The sequence below is a fragment of the Hippocampus zosterae genome, chromosome 5 (assembly GCF_025434085.1).
Source record: "Hippocampus zosterae strain Florida chromosome 5, ASM2543408v3, whole genome shotgun sequence".
Lineage (NCBI taxonomy): Eukaryota > Metazoa > Chordata > Actinopteri > Syngnathiformes > Syngnathidae > Hippocampus > Hippocampus zosterae.
In genome coordinates this window covers 2,789,055-2,809,036 of record NC_067455.1, presented here as the reverse complement: position 1 = coordinate 2,809,036, position 19,982 = coordinate 2,789,055, and the positions used below count along the sequence as shown (strand labels likewise).

Sequence of the window (19,982 nt, the reverse complement as noted above, 5' to 3'; positions counted from 1 at the left end):
TGCAGTTAATTTAAATGAGTTAGTACAGGTAGCCTAATGAAAGTGGGCCAGGCACTTCTAGCATTTACGCTAAGCCCGGTGTATTTACACTGTTTATTCTTGTGCTGATTCAATTGTACACCGTTTCAATGAAAAAACAAAGAAACGTTTGCAATGAAATTATAGCAGAATTCAGCTTTGTTGGTACATTTGGTCAAGACAATATTGTGTTACTCTATTTTAATTTTACATTGTCTTATTATCGTTATCTGCCTGACAAATGGTTTGCCTGAATCTATTAGTCTGACCAGCAAATGTTTGATGAAATGAATTTTTGTATTTTTGAGGAAGAAAATAATATTCCTTTGGCTCAGTACTTTCTGAGCCAAAATAAGTGCTGCCATAATATTGTGCTTGCTTGTCTGGCTGACTTCTTCTCACTTTCCATTGTAGATGTTTACTGGTGGTGATAATCTCACAAAGAAGAACCAGACTGAGCCCTGAATCTGAGGCTGCTCCTTTTATCTGGAATCAACAAACCTTGTTTGAAAGCCCAGTGGATCAATGATTATAAAGGTATGCTATCAATCTACCTGCTATCTAATTCTTATGGCTACCGCAAGCACATGACAAGAGCTGCAACCAAAGCCTGTCACAGTGACAGATTTTATTCGTACATTGTATTTACCCCAAAAATGTCACAAAAAACAACAGCATGTTTTTTTATGCCATTGATCATATTGGAGCAAAAATAATTGAAGTACTTTTGAAGAAAATGTTTAGCAGCCATTATCATTCAATTATTGAGAATATTGTATTGCCATGTAGAACTAGGAATATCTTGGAATGAAAAAATAGAAATAGAAATTATTCGGCTTCTGTTAAAATATTGTTCTTCACCAAATATCACAATTCATAAAAACGCATACTATCCGTAATAGTCGAGGAAAATTAGATGCCTTTAAACTTCCTTCATAATGCTTATTTCACCTGATTGAAGAAGGCTGTGGTAGCTAAAATCCACATTTTTATCAGCAATTTGTACTGCCCATCAAAAGTCTCTACTTAGTTGAAAACAACGAATGGTCACCGGAATTATTTTTCAGTCATTACATTGTTTTAGTCTGAAAGAGTATGTTTCGGGTGTTGTCTTTATTATTTGAACTCAGTCATGTCTATTGTCCTGAAATTGTTAGCTATAAGAGCTGTACAGTGGTAACTACCATAAAGAGCCGGCTTGTGCTGTGTATGAAGTTTAATTTATTCAAAAGTCATGTAACTACGACATATTTCTGACACTCTATGGTTGCTATAATGTTGATTTTCATGATTTCAGTCATGCCCTCATACTTCTTCAGTTACTGTAGAAAACTTTTTAGAATATTTCTGATACTGTAATGTCGCTGAAAAACCAGAGTGTGATCAGGTGAAATGACTTTTGTCTGGACCTAACACTGGAGAGCCTGTGTTCGAATGTCCCCATATTGATGTTCCACAGAGCCGAACAGTGTTAACTTTCTATAGTGTGGTACATTATTCCCAAACTCTCCTGTGAGCAATGTTCAATGAGAAATAATGTTTATTCATTTCTTAACTGGTCAGAATGAAGAATGCTGAATATTTTGACACCGTAATGTTGTTATGTTGCAGACACCAAGTGAAAGGTACCTGATTGAACCCTCTGGAAACCAAGAATGGAGTGAGAGATCCACTTCATACTTACAACAGGTTACTACTTCTTATCATGATATACTAGGTTTGAGTTTTCAGCTTTCTTTGACAAACACAGTAGAAGTTATAAATCACAAACATAGACTCTCCATGATTTCAGTCGTCATGACCTCATATTTCTTGAGACCTGAAACACCTGAGTGTGTTTCAGGTGATATGACTTTTGCCTTAACCTAACTCTGGAGAGCCTGTGTTCGAATGTCCCCATATTGCTGTTCCACAGAACTGAACAGTGTTAACTTTCTATAGTGTGGTATATTCATCCCAAACTCTCCCGTGAGCAATGTTCAATGATAATTAATGTTTATTCATTTCTTAACTGGTCAGAATGAAGAATGCTGAATATTTTGACACCGTAATGTTATGTTGCAGACACCAAGTGACCTGACTGAACCCTCTGGAGACCATGAATGGAGTGAGAGATCCACTTCATTCTTACAACAGGTTACTACTTCTTATCATGATATACTAGGTTTGAGTTTTCAGCTTTCTTTGACAAACACAGGAGAAGTTATAAATCAGAAACATGGACTCTCCATGATTTCAGTCGTCATGTCCTCATATTTCTTTAGACCTGAAAAACCGGAGTGTGTTTCAGGTGACATGATTTTTGTCTGGACCTAATTCTGGAGAGCCTGTTTTCGAATGTCCCCATATTGCTGTTACAGAGAGCTGAACAGTGTTAACTTTCTATAGTGTCTTATATTAATCCCAAACCCTCCTGTGAGTGATGTTCAATGAAAAACAATGTTTATTCATTTATTAACTAATCAAGATGAATAAATTTGAATATTTCTGACACTGCACTGTTGCTATGTTGCAGACATTAAGTGTTCCGATCCTGATGAAACCTTCTGAAGATCAAGAAAGGAGTGGAAGATCCACTTCTTCCTTAAACAGGTTACTACGTCTTATCATTATATATTAGGTTTCAGTTTTCAGCTTTCTTTGACAAACACAGGAGAAGTTATAAATCAGAAACATAGACTCTCCATGATTTCAGTCGTCATGTCCTCATATTTCTTTAGACCTGAAAAACCTGAGTGTGTTTCAGGTGTCATGACTTTTGTCTTAACCTAACTCTGGAGATGCTGTGGTTGAATGTCCTCATATTGCTCTTCCACAGAGCTGAACAGTGTTAACTTTCTATAGTGTGGTACATTATTCCCAAACTCTCCTGTGAGCAATGTTCAATGAGAAATAATGTTTATTCATTTCTTAACTGGTCAGAATGAAGAATGCTGAATATTTTGACACCGTAATGTTGTTATGTTGCAGACACCAAGTGAAAGGTACCTGATTGAACCCTCTGGAGACCAAGAATGGAGTGAGAGATCCACTTCATCCTTACAACAGGTTACTACTTCTTATCATGATATACTAGGTTTGAGTTTTCGGCTTTCTTTGACAAACACAGTAGAAGTTATAAATCACAAACATAGACTCTCCATGATTTCAGTCGTCATGTCCTCATATTTCTTTAGACCTGAAAAACCTGAGTGTGTTTCAGGTGACATGACTTTTGTCTTAACCTAACTCTGGAGAGGCTGTGTCTAAATGTCCCCATATTGCTGTTCCACAGAGCAGAACAGTGTTAACTTTCTATAGTGTGGTACATTACTCCCAAACTCTCCTGTGAGCAATGTTCAATGAGAAATAATGTTTATTCATTTCTTAACTGGTCAGAATGAAGAATGCTGAAACTTTTGACACCGTAATGTTGTTATGTTGCAGACATCAAGTGACAGGTACCTGACTGAACCCTCTGGAAACCAAGAATGGAGTGAGAGATCCACTTCATCCTTACAACAGGTTACTACTTCTTATCATGATATACTAGGTTTGAGTTTTCAGCTTTCTTTGACAAACACAGTAGAAGTTATAAATCACAAACATAGACTCTCCATGATTTCAGTCGTCATGTCCTCATATTTCTTTAGACCTGAAACACCTGAGTGTGTTTCAGGTGACATGACTTTTGCCTTAACCTAACTCTGGAGAGCCTGTGTTCGAATGTCCCCATATTGCTGTTCCACAGAACTGAACAGTGTTAACTTTCTATAGTGTGGTATATTCATCCCAAACTCTCCCGTGAGCAATGTTCAATGATAATTAATGTTTATTCATTTCTTAACTGGTCAGAATGAAGAATGCTGAATATTTTGACACCGTAATGTTATGTTGCAGACACCAAGTGACCTGACTGAACCCTCTGGAGACCATGAATGGAGTGAGAGATCCACTTCATTCTTACAACAGGTTACTACTTCTTATCATGATATACTAGGTTTGAGTTTTCAGCTTTCTTTGACAAACACAGGAGAAGTTATAAGTCAGAAACATAGACTCTGCATGATTTCAGTCGTCATGTCCTCATATTTCTTCAGAACTGAAAAACCTGAGTGTGTTTCAGGTGTTATGACTTTTGTCTTAACCTAACTCTGGAGAGCCTGTGTTCGAATGTCCCCATATTGCTGTTACTCAGAGCTGAACAGTGTTAACTTACTATAGTGTGGTATATTCATCCCAAACTCTCCCGTGAGCAATGTTCAATGATAATTAATGTTTATTCATTTCTTAACTGGTCAGAATGAAGAATGCTGAATATTTTGACACCGTAATGTTATGTTGCAGACACCAAGTGACCTGACTGAACCCTCTGGAGACCATGAATGGAGTGAGAGATCCACTTCATTCTTACAACAGATTACTACTTCTTATCATGATATACTAGGTTTGAGTTTTCAGCTTTCTTTGACAAACACAGGAGAAGTTATAAGTCAGAAAAATAGACTCTCCATGATTTCAGTCGTCATGTCCTCATATTTCTTCAGACCTGAAAAACCTGAGTGTGTTTCAGGTGACATGACTTTTGTCTTAACCTAACTCTGGAGAGCCTGTGTTCGAATGTCCCCATATTGCTGTTCCACAGAACTGAACAGTGTTAACTTTCTATAGTGTTGTATATTCATCCCAAACTCTCCTGTGAGTAATGTTCAATGATAATTAATATTTATTCATTTCTTAACTGGTCAAAATGAAGAATGCTGAATATTTTGACACCGTAATGTTATGTTGCAGACACCAAGTGACCTGACTGAACCCTCTGGAGACCATGAATGGAGTGAGAGATCCACTTCATTCTTACAACAGGTTACTACTTCTTATCATGATATACTAGGTTTGAGTTTTCAGCTTTCTTTGACAAACACAGGAGAAGTTATAAATCAGAAACATGGACTCTCCATGATTTCAGTCGTCATGTCCTCATATTTCTTTAGACCTGAAAAACCGGAGTGTGTTTCAGGTGACATGATTTTTGTCTGGACCTAATTCTGGAGAGCCTGTTTTCGAATGTCCCCATATTGCTGTTACACAGAGCTGAACAGTGTTAACTTTCTATAGTGTCTTATATTAATCCCAAACCCTCCTGTGAGCGATGTTCAAGGAAAAACAATGTTTATTCATTTATTAACTAATCAAGATGAATAAATTTGAATATTTCTGACACTGCACTGTTGCTATGTTGCAGACATTAAGTGTTCCGATCCTGATGAAACCTTCTGAAGATCAAGAAAGGAGTGGAAGATCCACTTCTTCCTTAAACAGGTTACTACGTCTTATCATTATATATTAGGTTTCAGTTTTCAGCTTTCTTTGACAAACACAGGAGAAGTTATAAATCAGAAACATAGACTCTCCATGATTTCAGTCGTCATGTCCTCATATTTCTTTAGACCTGAAAAACCTGAGTGTGTTTCAGGTGTCATGACTTTTGTCTTAACCTAACTCTGGAGATGCTGTGGTTGAATGTCCCCATATTGCTCTTCCACAGAGCTGAACAGTGTTAACTTTCTATAGTGTGGTACATTATTCCCAAACTCTCCTGTGAGCAATGTTCAATGAGAAATAATGTTTATTCATTTCTTAACTGGTAAGAATGAAGAATGCTGAATATTTTGACACCGTAATGTTGTTATGTTGCAGACACCAAGTGAAAGGTACCTGATTGAACCCTCTGGAGACCAAGAATGGAGTGAGAGATCCACTTCATCCTTACAACAGGTTACTACTTCTTATCATGATATACTAGGTTTGAGTTTTCAGCTTTCTTTGACAAACACAGTAGAAGTTATAAATCACAAACATAGACTCTCCATGATTTCAGTCGTCATGTCCTCATATTTCTTTAGACCTGAAAAACCTGAGTGTGTTTCAGGTGACATGACTTTTGCCTTAACCTAACTCTGGAGAGCCTGTGTTCGAATGTCCCCATATTGCTGTTACTCAGAGCTGAACAGTGTTAACTTTCTATAGTGTGGTATATTCATCCCAAACTCTCCCGTGAGCAATGTTCAATGATAATTAATGTTTATTCATTTCTTAACTGGTCAGAATGAAGAATGCTGAATATTTTGACACCGTAATGTTATGTTGCAGACCCCAAGTGACCTGACTGAACCCTCTGGAGACCATGAATGGAGTGAGAGATCCACTTCATTCTTACAACAGGTTACTACTTCTTATCATGATATACTAGGTTTGAGTTTTCAGCTTTCTTTGACAAACACAGGAGAAGTTATAAGTCAGAAACATAGACTCTCCATGATTTCAGTCGTCATGTCCTCATATTTCTTCAGACCTGAAAAACCTGAGTGTGTTTCAGGTGACATGACTTTTGTCTTAACCTAACTCTGGAGAGCCTGTGTTCGAATGTCCCCATATTGCTGTTCCACAGAACTGAACAGTGTTAACTTTCTATAGTGTGGTATATTCATCCCAAACTCTCCTGTGAGTAATGTTCAGTGATAATTAATATTTATTCATTTCTTAACTGGTCAAAATGAAGAATGCTGAATATTTTGACACCGTAATGTTATGTTGCAGACACCAAGTGACCTGACTGAACCCTCTGGAGACCATGAATGGAATGATAGATACACTTCATCCTTACAACAGGTTACTACTTCTTGTCATGATATACTAGGTTTGAGTTTTCAGCTTTCTTTGACAAACACAGGAGAAGTTATAAATCAGAAACATGGACTCTCCATGATTTCAGTCGTCATGTCCTCATATTTCTTTAGACCTGAAAAACCTGAGTGTGTTTCAGGTGTCATGACTTTTGTCTTAACCTAACTCTGTTCGAATGTCCTTACAACAGGTTACTACTTCTTATCATGATATACTAGGTTTGAGTTTTCAACTTTCTTTGACAAACACAGTAGAAGTTATAAATCACAATCGAATCATAGCCTGTGTTCGAATGTCCCCATATTGCTGTTACTCAGAGCTGAACAGTGTTAACTTACTATAGTGTGGTACATTATTCCCAAACTCTCCTGTGAGCAATGTTCAATGAGAAATAATGTTTATTCATTTCTTAACTGGTCAGAATGAAGAATGCTGAAACTTTTGACACCGTAATGTTATGTTGCAGACATCAAGTGACAGGTACCTGACTGAACCCTCTGGAAACCAAGAATGGAGTGAGAGATCCACTTCATCCTTACAACAGGTTACTACTTCTTATCATGATATACTAGGTTTGAGTTTTCAGCTTTCTTTGACAAACACAGTAGAAGTTATAAATCACAAACATAGACTCTCCATGATTTCAGTCGTCATGTCCTCATATTTCTTTAGACCTGAAAAACCTGAGTGTGTTTCAGGTGACATGACTTTTGTCTTAGCCTGACTCTGGAGAGCCTGTGTTCGAATGTCCCCATATTGCTGTTCCACAGAACTGAACAGTGTTAACTTTCTATAGTGTGGTATATTCATCCCAAACTCTCCCGTGAGCAATGTTCAATGATAATTAATGTTTATTCATTTCTTAACTGGTCAGAATGAAGAATGCTGAATATTTTGACACCGTAATGTTATGTTCCAGACACCAAGTGACCTGACTGAACCCTCTGGAGACCATGAATGGAATGAGAGATAAATTCTCAAAATTCTCAAATTTTCAAAATTCTCATTATTTCCTGGAATATCTTATTTTGATTATTTTATTTTTCCATTTTTAATAAATAATGCCTTCTTTTACAGGTGGGAATAAGAGACGCATGTGGACAGATGATGAAGTGAAGGCTGTTGAGCGACATATGTTTGATTTCATAACAAGCCATAAAGTTTCAGGTAAAACGAGCTGTGAGCCAGCAGCTCTGAAAGACAGAGGCTGGGTGTCCATCAAAAACTACATCCACAACAGGATATAACCGCATTAAAAAGGGAAATGAATGGCTACTGCATTGAAATGCGAGCACGTCTGGGTACATTTCAGTTCAAGTTAACTAAAGCAATAGCAATGGTGCATTTAGGGTGGGATGGTCAATTATGGGTTTCATATTTGTTGTTTAATACTGTGTTTCACGTTTGTTGTTTCATGATCTTCAAGAGCAATTTGGAAAATCCTTGAAGATGTATATGAACATGTAAATTATACTGTATATCAGGCAGCCTGGAGGGCCACTGTCGTGCCTGTTTTCCAGCTCTCCCGGCTGCATCACACCTGTTTCAGATGATCAGTTCATCAGTCAGCTCTGATGCAGCACTAGAACATCCTGGGAGAGCTGGAAAACAAAAAGACAGCGGCCCTTGAGGACCGACCTTGGACACCCCTGCTGTATATAAACGTACGTACTATATACAAACTTCTCACAAAAGATAGGCTTATTAGGTTTGAGGTGATATTTCGGAAAAACCCTAATACATTTGAATTCATCCTATTTCAAGAATTTCAATACTTTTTGAAAAGTTGCTTTTGTCTAACGGTAGCTAAAGAAGTTGCTACACACATGGCACAATATATCGCCAGATTCATTAAAAATTCTTCATCGCAGTATTCACATTTTGACATAATCTTCAGTTCAAACAACCCTCATCTATTGCAGTGCTTTGTGTCATGGAGAGGAGGCGGCATGTTTTCTGTGTTCATAATTTCATATTTGTCAGCAATTAAAAAATAAGAAAGTGGACTGACCACATATTTAACCGTCTCTTCTTCTTCGCAGCTTATTTTACTATCTTGTATTATTAATGTGAATATTTGAGGGATGACGGGTGTAACGACTGTTTGGCACATTCGCCTCACAGTTCAGCAATTGGTATTTGAATGTTTGAATCTGGGCTTCCTTCCTTTGTAGAGTTCTCCCCATGCCCGAGCATGACAATTGGACACATGTGCCTAACATATACTGTTGGTATGTAACATGAGTCAATTTAAAAATACACACTTTACTCTTAGCTGGTCTTCATAAGTCATATATACTTGAAAATGATGTGTATCTAGGGGGCTCAAAATTCACAAAAACATGAAATGGTAGTGTGTTTGAGGTGACTGTCTCCATAATACACAAAAACCTGTCAATGTCCTCATATGTAGTAGTTTTGTCATAAATCAAAAAAAAATTACGTCCTAGCCAAAATCTGAGTAGATGGCAGTCTTCCTGATTTTTTTTCATGGTTACCATATTTTTTTGGAGCCTGTAGGACCACGGGAAAGGCATGTACCCATATGTCGGGTGAACAAACGGACGTCCTGAAAATGCACCAAAACACGTATGTGTGTGTGTGTGTGTGTGTGTGTGTGTGTGTGTGTGTGTGTGTGAGTGTGTGTGTGTGTTTGCTAGCATGTCATACGTGTGTTTGCGGAGTCTCGCTGGCATTCTCCTCACACAGACTGCACATCACGCTGACACTGTGGCACAATATGGCATCACGCGCTGACAGGCAACGCTCCACCGCCCGCGTTGTTGTTTGTGTTGCGTGGGCTGTCTCTACGAGTGTGCGTTTGTGCGTGTCAAAAGGCAAATAACACTTTTTAAAAAAAAAATTATTATGATTTTTTGTTTTTTCAGTGAGTTGGCCTTTGTGCCCCCTTTTTCGGTGCCAGAACTGATCAGCTCCATGCACGTGCCACCCTTATGCTGCTGTCCAATCTGCTGGCCTGTGTGCAGCAGCGGGGGGGGGGGGGGGGGGGGGGGCCTTTATGAGGAGCAGTTACTGGATTTTATAATAGACTTGAATAGAAATGGCATTCAAGTGTGTAAATGTTCTCAAGAGCTATGCTGATTTGTTCGTAATGCCATTATGGGGTTAGCAGTGATGAAAGAGGCTTTTATTTTTGCAAAGAGGTACTCGATGTTAAAGGAGACTTCTTGTGCATTTTCCTCCCCGTAATTTTAAGCCATTCTTGTCTTTTAACGTTTCCATGACATGAAATTATCTTGCCTTGCTAAAAACCAGCCATACAAATATAGCGTGACGGTCGAGGAAGAAACGGGTTGTTACAGATTTTGAAAGTACTGTACAACTTTTTACTGCGTTTTAAATCAGAAGTGCGGGTAAAATTTTCTTGACAATTTTTTTTTTTTTTACACTGATTCAGAATCTGTCCTCAATTTCTCTCTCTATAACAATAATAATGATAATATAATAATGATAGTCCTCCATTAAGCGCCTTCAGCTGGTCCAGAATGCCGCTGCTCGCCTCTTGACTGGTACTCGTAAGAGGGAGCACATAACCTACTCCTACTCTGGCATCCCTTCACTGGCTCCCCATTCATTTTAGAGTTATTTTCAAATCCCTGAATAATCTCGCGCAACCTTACCTATCTGAGCTCATCCGCCCCGACACACCTGCCTGGCACCTCAGGTCTGTGGACCAGACATTATTAGAAGTACCAAGAACTAAACTGAGGCTCAGAGGGGATCGAGCCTTTTTTTGTTGCTGGTCCCTCTCTCTGGAATGACCTCCCACTGAACATTCGGCAAGCCTCCTCGCTGCCCATCTTCAAAACCCTCCTAAAAACTCACTTGTATTCTTTGGCATTCGACTGAGCATTACTTAGATTTGTTCTTGGTTTTCACTGTTTGGTGCTTTCTACCGCCTTTATTATTGATTTGTCTTACTGTTTATTGTGCATGTTAAATTGCTCCATGTACAGCACTTTGTATGGAGCGATGGCTGTTTGAAAGTGCTCTATAAATACTGTTGACTTGATAATATACTGTAATATATTTAGTGCCACCGCAATGTATGATACTTGTATTATGATTATTATTAATTATTTTATAATTTTATGTCCTGGGCTACAGACAGGGAATTAGCTTTCTGATCAATCTGGTGCTTCTCTGTTTTATCATTTTGATTAACGTACGTACATGTTGTCCATAAAACCTAACAAAATAAATCAAAATCCTAAACAGATCGCCGAAACGCATTTTTACAAATGGGGGGTCAATGAAGCGTAGAAATGGGGGCAATGTATTTGTGTAGTTCGATGTTTTCTGATTTCTAATGACTTGACTTCGCCGCGGAAAGGTGTTTTTGTATGTTATTTAAATTGTAGTTTATGATAGCCTGTAAGGAATAAAAACCAACTGTGGAACATTCGTACGCTTTACCCTTGTCCTGCTGGCTTTGCTACAAACCACTCAAACGGATGAAACGTTCCAACTAGCGTCCGTGTTCGCGATAGGACGTGTTTGGCCATCGCGGGCTGCCGTCTTTATCCAGGAAGTATGGCCGCCCGGTTATGGCTTCGTTGTGTTTTCGGACCTCACCTGCAAAGAATTCATCGCCGCCCGGACCAGATTTGGCCTGATGGACGACTGGTCAGGACGGTAGGAGCATGCACGCCTTTCCTCCTTCATTTTGACGCGGTTGACTGAGCAATTGGAAGCGTTTAGTGGCTGTTAGCGTAACATGTCGCCCTGGGCCGCTACCTGCGGTAATTGTCAAATGTTTCTCAATGAGCACTACCTGACATATCAAGTAGACGATTACGAGTTCATATAATGAATGAAACGAAGGACATGCTGCGTTATCCTTATTTGCGTGTGACGTTTTACTGCTTTTCACCATTTCATTCAATCTCGATGACATCCGTCGGCTCATGTTAACGTTAGCCGGATGTGCAAAATAGTTCCGGTTCTTCATGACGGGTGGTGATTAGCCGCACTTTTTAGTTAAGTCGCACTTTTTAGGGAAATGACACACGAAGTGCGACAAATATTTCAATGCAGTTATAAATGTATAAAATACGCAACATTTTACAACTTAAAAAAAAAGATGACTGCAAATCAACACAAAAGAGCGCACCGGCTCTTCCTGGACTTCGCGTCGAGACAAATGTTTTTATACTGCTTTTACCTAAATGTCCATTGTCGAAAAATTCATGATTCGGATGCAAGGCTCTGCCGATTTAGATAAGATGAACAACAATGGTGTTTTTATGGTGATTGTTTAGTTTTTTTTGGGGGGGGGGGCTTTCACTTTGTACAGGGATGGAACTACCAGCCTGGGAGTTTGGAGAAACACACCGACAGCATTCTCGGTTGGGTCAGTATCAAGTGTATTGTCAGATTTTATTATTTGGTGTGCAAGATTTGGGCCACCCTAAAAACAAGAGTGGCACAATGATGAAATTTGAGGGGTGGGGGGACAACAGCAAATATATTTTGGGCGAAACGTTTTCCTGAATAAAGTTGAATATTTCAACATTAAGTTATTTTTTCTACGCTTTTAATTGAATCTCATAGTGTTTTATTCTTTTTTTTTCAATGAAGCGATGATGATGACGCTGATGGTGCATCATGTGTTTGTTTTTTTCTGCCAGGCTTCAGCCATGTGGTATCTGTCCTACTGCAGCTCTCCCTTACTGGTTTGCTATCTGTATGGAAAAGGTAAGAAAAAGGGATTTATTTTAAGTTTGTTTGCATTTCCAATAGTAAATAGTGTAATTGTGGGGGGAAAAAATCAGTTTCAGGGTCAAACTGTGGCAGTTATTCAAAACAGGCAAACGTTTTGAAATTCCGAACTGTGATACAAGCCTGCAAAGAAGCAATTGACAATGAACTGACTCAACAATCCGTTTTCTTTCTCATTGCTGTTACGTACAAAAATACAATATCTTGTTTTTTTTCAATCATTTTCATATTATTTTTTTACAGTTTTGTGAGTTTTTTTGGGGGGGGTGTCGCCGACATCCCCACAATATTGTGACAATTATCGGTGTGACATAGCGTGTTAATGTCATTTTTGTGGCAAAGCTGTTTTATTTGTAACATGTTTTACATCGACACGTTTTCAGTATTTTCAATAGTCAACACGAAGGCTCATCGATAATAATCAATTTGTGTGCGCGTGTGTTTTAGGCTACATCTGCAGCAGTAAGTTGGCGCCTTTGAGTCAGTACGTGGCGACGACGTTGCTGTGTCTCCTTGGCGTGGCGTGTCTCCGAGGTGAGGCCGCACAAATGTACACGGCCTACGCCAACGGACCGTTTCGTGGTGTTAGCGAACAGTAGTCGCACGGGACGGACGGGTAGGCGTGCCAAATAGACGAGAAAAATACCCAGATAGACTCTCGCCTTTAAAAAGGATGCCGTACCGCTCTTGGACTCTCACCCGTATTTCGAGGTGCAACCGTGTCACGTTCTTGTTGTTTCCCTCCCTCAAGGCTGGGGAAGATGGAAGAACGTTCAGTATTTGGAGTTTGTTTCCGTTTTGGAGGAGGCCAAGAAGAATCACTCGCCAGACAGCAAGGTGAGCCGGTGGCGTTTCTAGCCCGGGATTGAGAAGAGAAACGTCTCCATTTCCTGCTTTTCCCTTTTCTTGTAGAAGAAGCTGAGATGCTACAACTTTGACTTCTCTCACTGGCCTGCTGATTTCAGCTGGACCGAAGTCGGCAACCCGTAAGTGTGTGGACTTGGGGATCTTTTTGATCCAGACCCGTAGCGGGAGGACACGTATCACTCTCTTTTGATTTGCACAACAGGAAGTCCAGCAAGGCCGGCGTGTCGCTGCTGAAGCACCAGCCCCGCCCGAGGGGAGCGGCGGACGGCGCGCTGCGCTCCGTCCGCGCTCTGCTCTGCCACGTCGTCAGGTGCGTTTGGCTTCCTCACCTCGCTCGCCGACGCTTTGCGCGGACTCACTCGCCGTTCGGCTTTGCCCCAGTTACCTCATCGTGCACTCCTTCGGGAGGAGGATGCTCTATCCGGGCTCGGTGGGACTGCTGCAAAAAGCCATGAGGCCCATGCTGGAGCAAGGCCAGGCCAAGCTCATCGAGGAGGTAAACGCGCGCACACCGTCTCGTCTCACCGGACAAATCTTTTGAGAATCGTGTGGCGTTTACTTGAGGTTGACTGGAAATGACTGCTTGAGCCTTGTCTCAAACATTTTTTTTTTAAAGACACTATACCAGTGGTTCTGAACCTTGTTTGAGGTATCGAACCCAACCAGTTCAAATCCGAATCCTTCAACTATTTACAATCGCTATTCTCTCCTTTTATTATTTATAATTTTATCTGTGGTTTTGTTGTTCTTGTTTCGGTTGTAAAGGGTCCTTGAGTGTTTTGAAAGGCGCTTATAAACGACATTATGTTGTTATTAAATGTTATTATTATATTATTATTGGTGAAAAATAAAAATGTTTTTTTTTTTTACAAATTCAAGACATTAAAAAAAATACATTTATTAAAAACAGAAAAAAGTCAATAACATTTCAAGACATAAGTATACGTTTTGTCTTGTTTTTTAAATATTATGACGTACTATCACGACACTCGATTTTTTTATTTAGTGAAAAATAAAAATGTTTTTTTTTAAAGAATTCAAGACATTAAAAAAAATACATTTATTAAAAACAGAAAAAAGTAAATGACATTTCAAGACATAAGTATACTTTTATGTTATGACATACTATCACAACACTCGATTTTTTTTATTTAGTGAAAAATAAAAAAAAATTAAGAATTCAAGACATTAAAAAAAATACATTAAAAACTGAAAAAAGTAAATAACATTTCAAGACGTAAGTATACGTTTTGTTTTTTAAATATTATGACGTACTATCACGACACTCGATTTTTTTTTATTTAGTGAAAAATAATTTTTTATTTTATTTTTTTACAAATTCAAGACATTAAAAAAATACATTTTTTAAAATCAGAAAAAAGTCAATAACATTTCAAGACATAAGTATATGTTTTGTTTTGTTTTTTAAATATTATGACGTACTATCAGGACACACGTTGACTACTGAGCAAACTAAATTTCCCACCGAACTGATTGGACAAGCAATGTCATGTGATCATCTGCAGCCAGTGATGGCCAAGTGGGCGTGTCATAACTAATTGACATCTTGAGTTGGGTGTGTCTTAAACCTCCATGGAACGCCTGAGACCAATTCACCGAACCCCTGGGGTTCAATCGAACAAGAACCACTGCGCTATCTTCACTTTTCGGAAATGCTTTGCAGCCTCCCCGTTTGCTTAAGCCAGAAAAACAAACAAAACGAAAAAATTTTAAAATCTGATCGGTACCAGCCCCAAAGCCCCCCATGATTGAATCCGGACAACCCGATCGTTAGCGTTGTCATAAAACTAAACCGAGTGGGGAAAATTATGACTCGCAGTTTGACGGCCAGAGGAACAAGCTGGTGGCCTGCGACGGCAACGAGATCGACACCATGTTTGTGGACCGCAGGAGACACGGCGGGTCCAAGGCCCACACGCTGGTAAATCACCGGGTGTGCGTGTGTGTGTGTGTGTGTGTGGTGAGTTACGTGTCCATTTCCCGCCTCCCCTCAGGTCATCTGCTGCGAGGGCAACGCCGGCTTCTATGAGGTGGGGTGTATGAACACCCCGCTGGAGGGTGAGAACTCGTCCTCGCGCGCGTCCACGATTCTCCGTTTCCTGTTTTGCAGCAGAGCGAACCGTGTTGCGTTTGATGCGCTCCGCAGGCGGCTACTCCGTCCTGGGCTGGAATCATCCGGGCTTCGGAGGCAGCACGGTAAAAGCGTCGTCCTTCTATTTGAACAACCGGCGGGAATCGGGCAGAGGGGGCATGGAAAGAGAGTACTCATCGCAAAAGGCGCGTTTGTCTTGGCGTGTTGCAGGGGGTTCCCTTCCCGCAGAATGAAGCCAACGCCATGGACGTGGTCATCCAGTTCGCCGTGCACAAGCTGGGCTTTCAACTCTCCGACATCGTCATTTACGCCTGGTCCATCGGCGGATTCACAGGTAGCCAGAGTCGCGTTTGGACCGTAGCGTTAGCGCTTGTTTGGGAGTTTTTATCCGATTTTTTTTTTTAACCGTTCCAATGACACTGGGCAACAGCGCATTTTAATCAGGGATGGCTTTATGCGTCCAGAAAAGTAGATTGCGCGCAGATTTAAAAAAATGACCACTTCTTTTTTCTTTTGGTTGTACGTCAGGTTTTTGAGGAATTTTCTTTTTTTTTTGTTGGTTTTTTAGTTTCGCAAAATACGGTCTGTTGACTGGTGTTCCGATTGGGGAAGTCCGGCCTACAAATTTTCACACTCCGAAAATGTCAATTGTCCCCGTAATTTTTACCAGCCCCCCCCCCCCAAAAAAAAATCAAAATTCAATTCAATCTCTTCACCAACAATTCAAATCATTCCAACTCCAAAATGCCAAACAAACAACGCCGTTCACGATCCACTGTAATCCTGTCCGAAACCATCCATCCATCTTCCGTACCGCTTGATCCTCACTAGGGTTGCGGGGGGTGCTGGAGCCCATCCCACCCGTTTCCGGGCAGTAGGCGGGGGACACCCTGAATTGGTTGCCAGCCAATCGCAGGGCACACAGAAACGAACAACCATTCGCACTCACACCAAGGGACCATTTAGAGTGTTCAATCAGCCTGCCACGCATGTTTTTGGAATGTGGGAGGAAACCGGAGCACCCGGAGAAAACCCACGCAGGCCCGGGGAGAACATGCAAACTCCACACAGGGAGGCCGGAGCTGGAATCGAACCCGGTACCTCTGCACTGTGAAGCCGACGTGCTAACCACTGGACTACCGGGCCGCCCTGTGCGAAACCTTTTTTCTTGAAATATTTTTTTTTTAGAATTAGCACCGTCCAATAAAAAGAAGTTTTCCATAATTACTTCACTTTCACAGTCCGGCATCTGCTTCGCTGCAGGGTTCCGATCATTTCACGGAGCGAGATCCACCGTTGGGAAATGAGTGAATGCAAGTTAAAGTACGAGTAGCGCACCAATCGTGCTTCGCCATGTCCATTAGACACGCGCATCTCGCTCTGTTTTGCTGGGAGTTCATGTTTTAACTCGTGCCTGTTAAAAGGCAAAATACCTGAAAGAGAGTCTAACTGTATACACCCCCCCCCCACCCCCCCCAAAAAAAAACATTCAACCCACCCTCCCTCCTTTCTCTGTAGCCAGTTGGGCAGTGATGTCATACCCCGAAATCAAGGCGGTGGTGCTTGACGCTTCTTTCGATGACCTTCTACCTCTGGCCCTCAAGGTCATGCCCGAAAGCTGGAGTGAGTGCTTCCACAAATCGATTCTTCCTTTCTTTTTTTTTTTTTTTTTTGCCGCCTGTTGGCCCTCGGCGGGCTCTCACGCGCCTGCGCTTTCGCCGCCAGGGCCGCTGGTTCATTACACGGTGCGGCAGTACATCAACCTCAACGTTTCCGAGCAGCTTCTCAAGTGAGTCCGACAAGAGTGGTTTTAACTCGGGCGCACGTGTGGGGGAAGGCGTCTCTCTCGAGCTGCTTTGCCACCTGTGCCGCTTGCCTCCGCTCAGATACCAGGGACCCGTGCTGCTCGTGCGCAGAACCAGAGATGAGATCATCACCACCACGTAAGGCTCGCTCTGAATATGACCTCCTTTGTTTCGGGTTATAAGATCATACAGTGGCTTAAAATTCTGCAGGTAACTATTTTTATATTTTTTTTTTGGCTGTGCAGGAATCACGTTGATGTCGCGTCCAACCGAGGAAACGACCTCCTGCTCAATCTGCTGCAGTTCAGGTCTGCGCTCGCCGCCGCCTCTTCTTCTGAAAGGCCGCTAACGTGCGTGTGACCTTGCCAGGTATCCCCAAATAATGACCTTGGAAGGGTTGGATGTGGTCCGACAATGGCTGCGTGCCTCCACCCACGGAGAGGAAGGTAAGGAACGGCTCTTTTCATTCACAATGTTCTCCCCTCCGCCCCACCTTGTGGTCGACAGAGGAATTGCACCCAAAAAAGAAACAAGCGGCAAAGAAAGCCAAATGGACCGTCGCAACGAATGCTAACTCGCTAACGCAGGGGTGTCCAAACTTTTTGCCAAGGGGGCCAGATTTTATGTGGTAAAATGTCGGGGGGCCGACCTTGGCTGACATTCTTTACATTGAACAACAATATTGTTCAACAAATTTTAGTAAGCCAGTCTGTTTCACATGTCCATTTTTATTTTAATTTCAACAATCTTAAGAATTTCTTTTGGTTCATTTGAAACGGGTATATCACATGCAACTGCTTATTCACTTGACTTTTTCTTAAACAGAAGTCTCCTGAGTGCAAATTGATTGATTTGAAACATAAAATGTATCACCATGACTTTTCAACTCGTGAGTGATGCCCTCTAGTGTCTAAATGCTATTACTCATTTAGCCACTAGAGGGAAGCAGTACTCTATGAAACATTACTCACCAGTCTACGAGACCTCAGTCAATGCAACACGTGTTCCATTGCGCCCAACCTGCGGGCCAGACGGGACTGATTTTATGACGGGGGCCGAGGGCCGGATGAAATTCGACCGCGGGCCGGATTTGGCCCGCGGGCCGGAGTTTGGACATGCCTGCGCTAACGGAACGAAACGAGCTCATCCGCGTGTGATTTGTCTGCGCGTAGTGTCCGTGTACAGCGGCTACCAGGTGGACGACGACTGGTGCACGTCCGTTTTGCTGTCGTACGGCGGCGACGCCGATGTCAAGTTTCCCTGGAATTATGGTGAGAGCCTTTTCATCGCACTCCTGCTCCTCATTCGGCCAGACGGGTGACACTGCCGCCGCCTGTGTCATCACCAGGTGAGCGCATGACTACCCGAGAGAAGCAACAGCTGGCTCTCTTCCTGGTAAGAAAAATCACTCGTGCGCCTTCAAGTCGGAAAATATGCAAATATATTTGCATCTCAAAGATTTAGAAACTTTTTTTGGGAGGGGGCTGAAATATTTGAATTACTTTCCCACTTTGTTTTTTTTGCACTTCACTCGAGTGACGCTCTCCTTCGCTAAGTCAAATTTAGTCTCTGCCACCGTGGGAGCGCGGGAGCGGGCGTATTGTACAACCACCAAATTGTCTGCTGTGTCTTCCAGAGGCACTTCCACACAGAGATGCCTTTTTTATTTTTTTAATATAGATCATTTTAATCCCCTCCGTCACCATGGCAACCGTCTCACCTGTGCTCCGGGCTCTCCTGACTGCTGTAATATATTTCCAAGGCAGCCGGCCTGGCTTATTGAAGTCATTTAACATGAAAGGAGCGGCATGCCATCAATTATGGCTCGCACTGCGCTTCCCCTCCATCGTTCTCTTACAGTTGAGGAAAAAAACAAAAGTGAAGTGGAAAATAATTTGTTGTTCCCCCCCCCCTCCCTCCCTTTCCCTCCACCTCCTCCCGAAGGCTCGCAAACACATGAGAAACTTTGAAACGACGCACTGCACGCCGCTTCCCGCGTCGGAGTTCCACCTCCCGTGGGAGCTGTATTAGGGGAGAGGGCCTGGTCAACATGGCGTCCCCCTCGGCACGATTTCGTGACTTGTTTTGTTTTATTTAAGTGTAGTGCTGCTGTACTGGTTGCCCACAAAACAACTAAATCATGACATTTTTAATAAATGCACATTTTCCATCCTCAGCTACAGCTTGGGATTACAAATGGAATTATTCTGTTGTCCTGTCAAATGAGCTGAATAAAAGTCTTTCAGTCGGAGACTCATCGCTTCTGTAGTTTTAGGTGCGTTTAAATATTGATCAGTTTCTGTAGAAGAGCGCAACAGTTGTTGGTAAGTATCTCATGAGAGGAACGGATTCCATTATAGCACCTCCGAGCTACAGAATATGAAAAAATAAAATATTAAACATAATCAGAATCATCTTTATTGGCCAAGTATGTAGAACACACAAGGAATTTGTCTCCGGTATAACACGCTGCATTAGTATCATCGTAAACAACAAAATCATTGAACCATTTTAGAGTAACCAGTAGTTTTGTAGTACCATTTTGTAGTACAAGAAGAGTGACTACGTCAGTGACTGTTTAAGGAGTTAATGGCTAGAGGGAAGAAGCTGTTTAAGTGTCTACTGGATTTGGTGCGCATGAATACTTTTAACCTGGCAACATTTTGGTCACTGAATGTTTTTAGTGTCTTGCAGTTTCATCTCTTTGGGAGAGTTCATCTTAACGTGAAGGCGTCTTTATTGCATAGTGAGACATAGATCTGGCAGTCATC

The 19,982-nt window shown here is 41.4% G+C and overlaps 2 protein-coding genes across 11 annotated transcripts; both read left to right on the top strand.

Moving 5' to 3' along the window:
* Positions 1-273: 273 nt before the first annotated feature.
* On the top strand, positions 274-7,856 carry LOC127600653 (cell surface glycoprotein 1-like). Of its 9 annotated transcripts, none has more exons than XM_052065364.1 (7): positions 274-555; positions 2,989-3,066; positions 3,445-3,522; positions 6,151-6,222; positions 6,598-6,669; positions 7,151-7,228; positions 7,604-7,856. In XM_052065364.1, the coding sequence occupies exons 1-7, from the start codon at positions 544-546 to the stop codon at positions 7,655-7,657; spliced, it is 444 nt and encodes a 147-aa protein (XP_051921324.1). In that variant the 5' UTR covers positions 274-543; the 3' UTR covers positions 7,658-7,856. The 9 variants fall into 9 exon arrangements, with proteins under 9 accessions (XP_051921324.1, XP_051921325.1, XP_051921327.1 ...); XM_052065365.1 differs by lacking the exon at positions 6,151-6,222 and adding an exon at positions 4,792-4,863; XM_052065367.1 differs by lacking the exon at positions 6,151-6,222.
* Positions 7,857-11,176: 3,320 nt separating this feature from the next.
* abhd16a (abhydrolase domain containing 16A, phospholipase) lies at positions 11,177-19,462 on the top strand. 2 transcript variants are annotated; one of them, XM_052065143.1, is made up of 20 exons: positions 11,177-11,340; positions 12,002-12,058; positions 12,336-12,402; positions 12,874-12,960; positions 13,178-13,263; positions 13,342-13,412; positions 13,496-13,603; positions 13,675-13,789; positions 15,134-15,235; positions 15,309-15,372; positions 15,461-15,510; positions 15,617-15,740; positions 16,925-17,029; positions 17,132-17,195; positions 17,293-17,349; positions 17,457-17,519; positions 17,581-17,657; positions 18,384-18,482; positions 18,560-18,606; positions 19,156-19,462. In XM_052065143.1, exons 1-20 carry the CDS (start codon positions 11,239-11,241, stop codon positions 19,240-19,242), a joined length of 1,632 nt encoding a protein of 543 aa, XP_051921103.1. In that variant the 5' UTR covers positions 11,177-11,238; the 3' UTR covers positions 19,243-19,462. The 2 variants fall into 2 exon arrangements, with proteins under 2 accessions (XP_051921103.1, XP_051921102.1); XM_052065142.1 differs by having other exon boundaries at positions 13,339-13,412.
* The last annotated feature ends 520 nt before the right edge of the window (positions 19,463-19,982 follow it).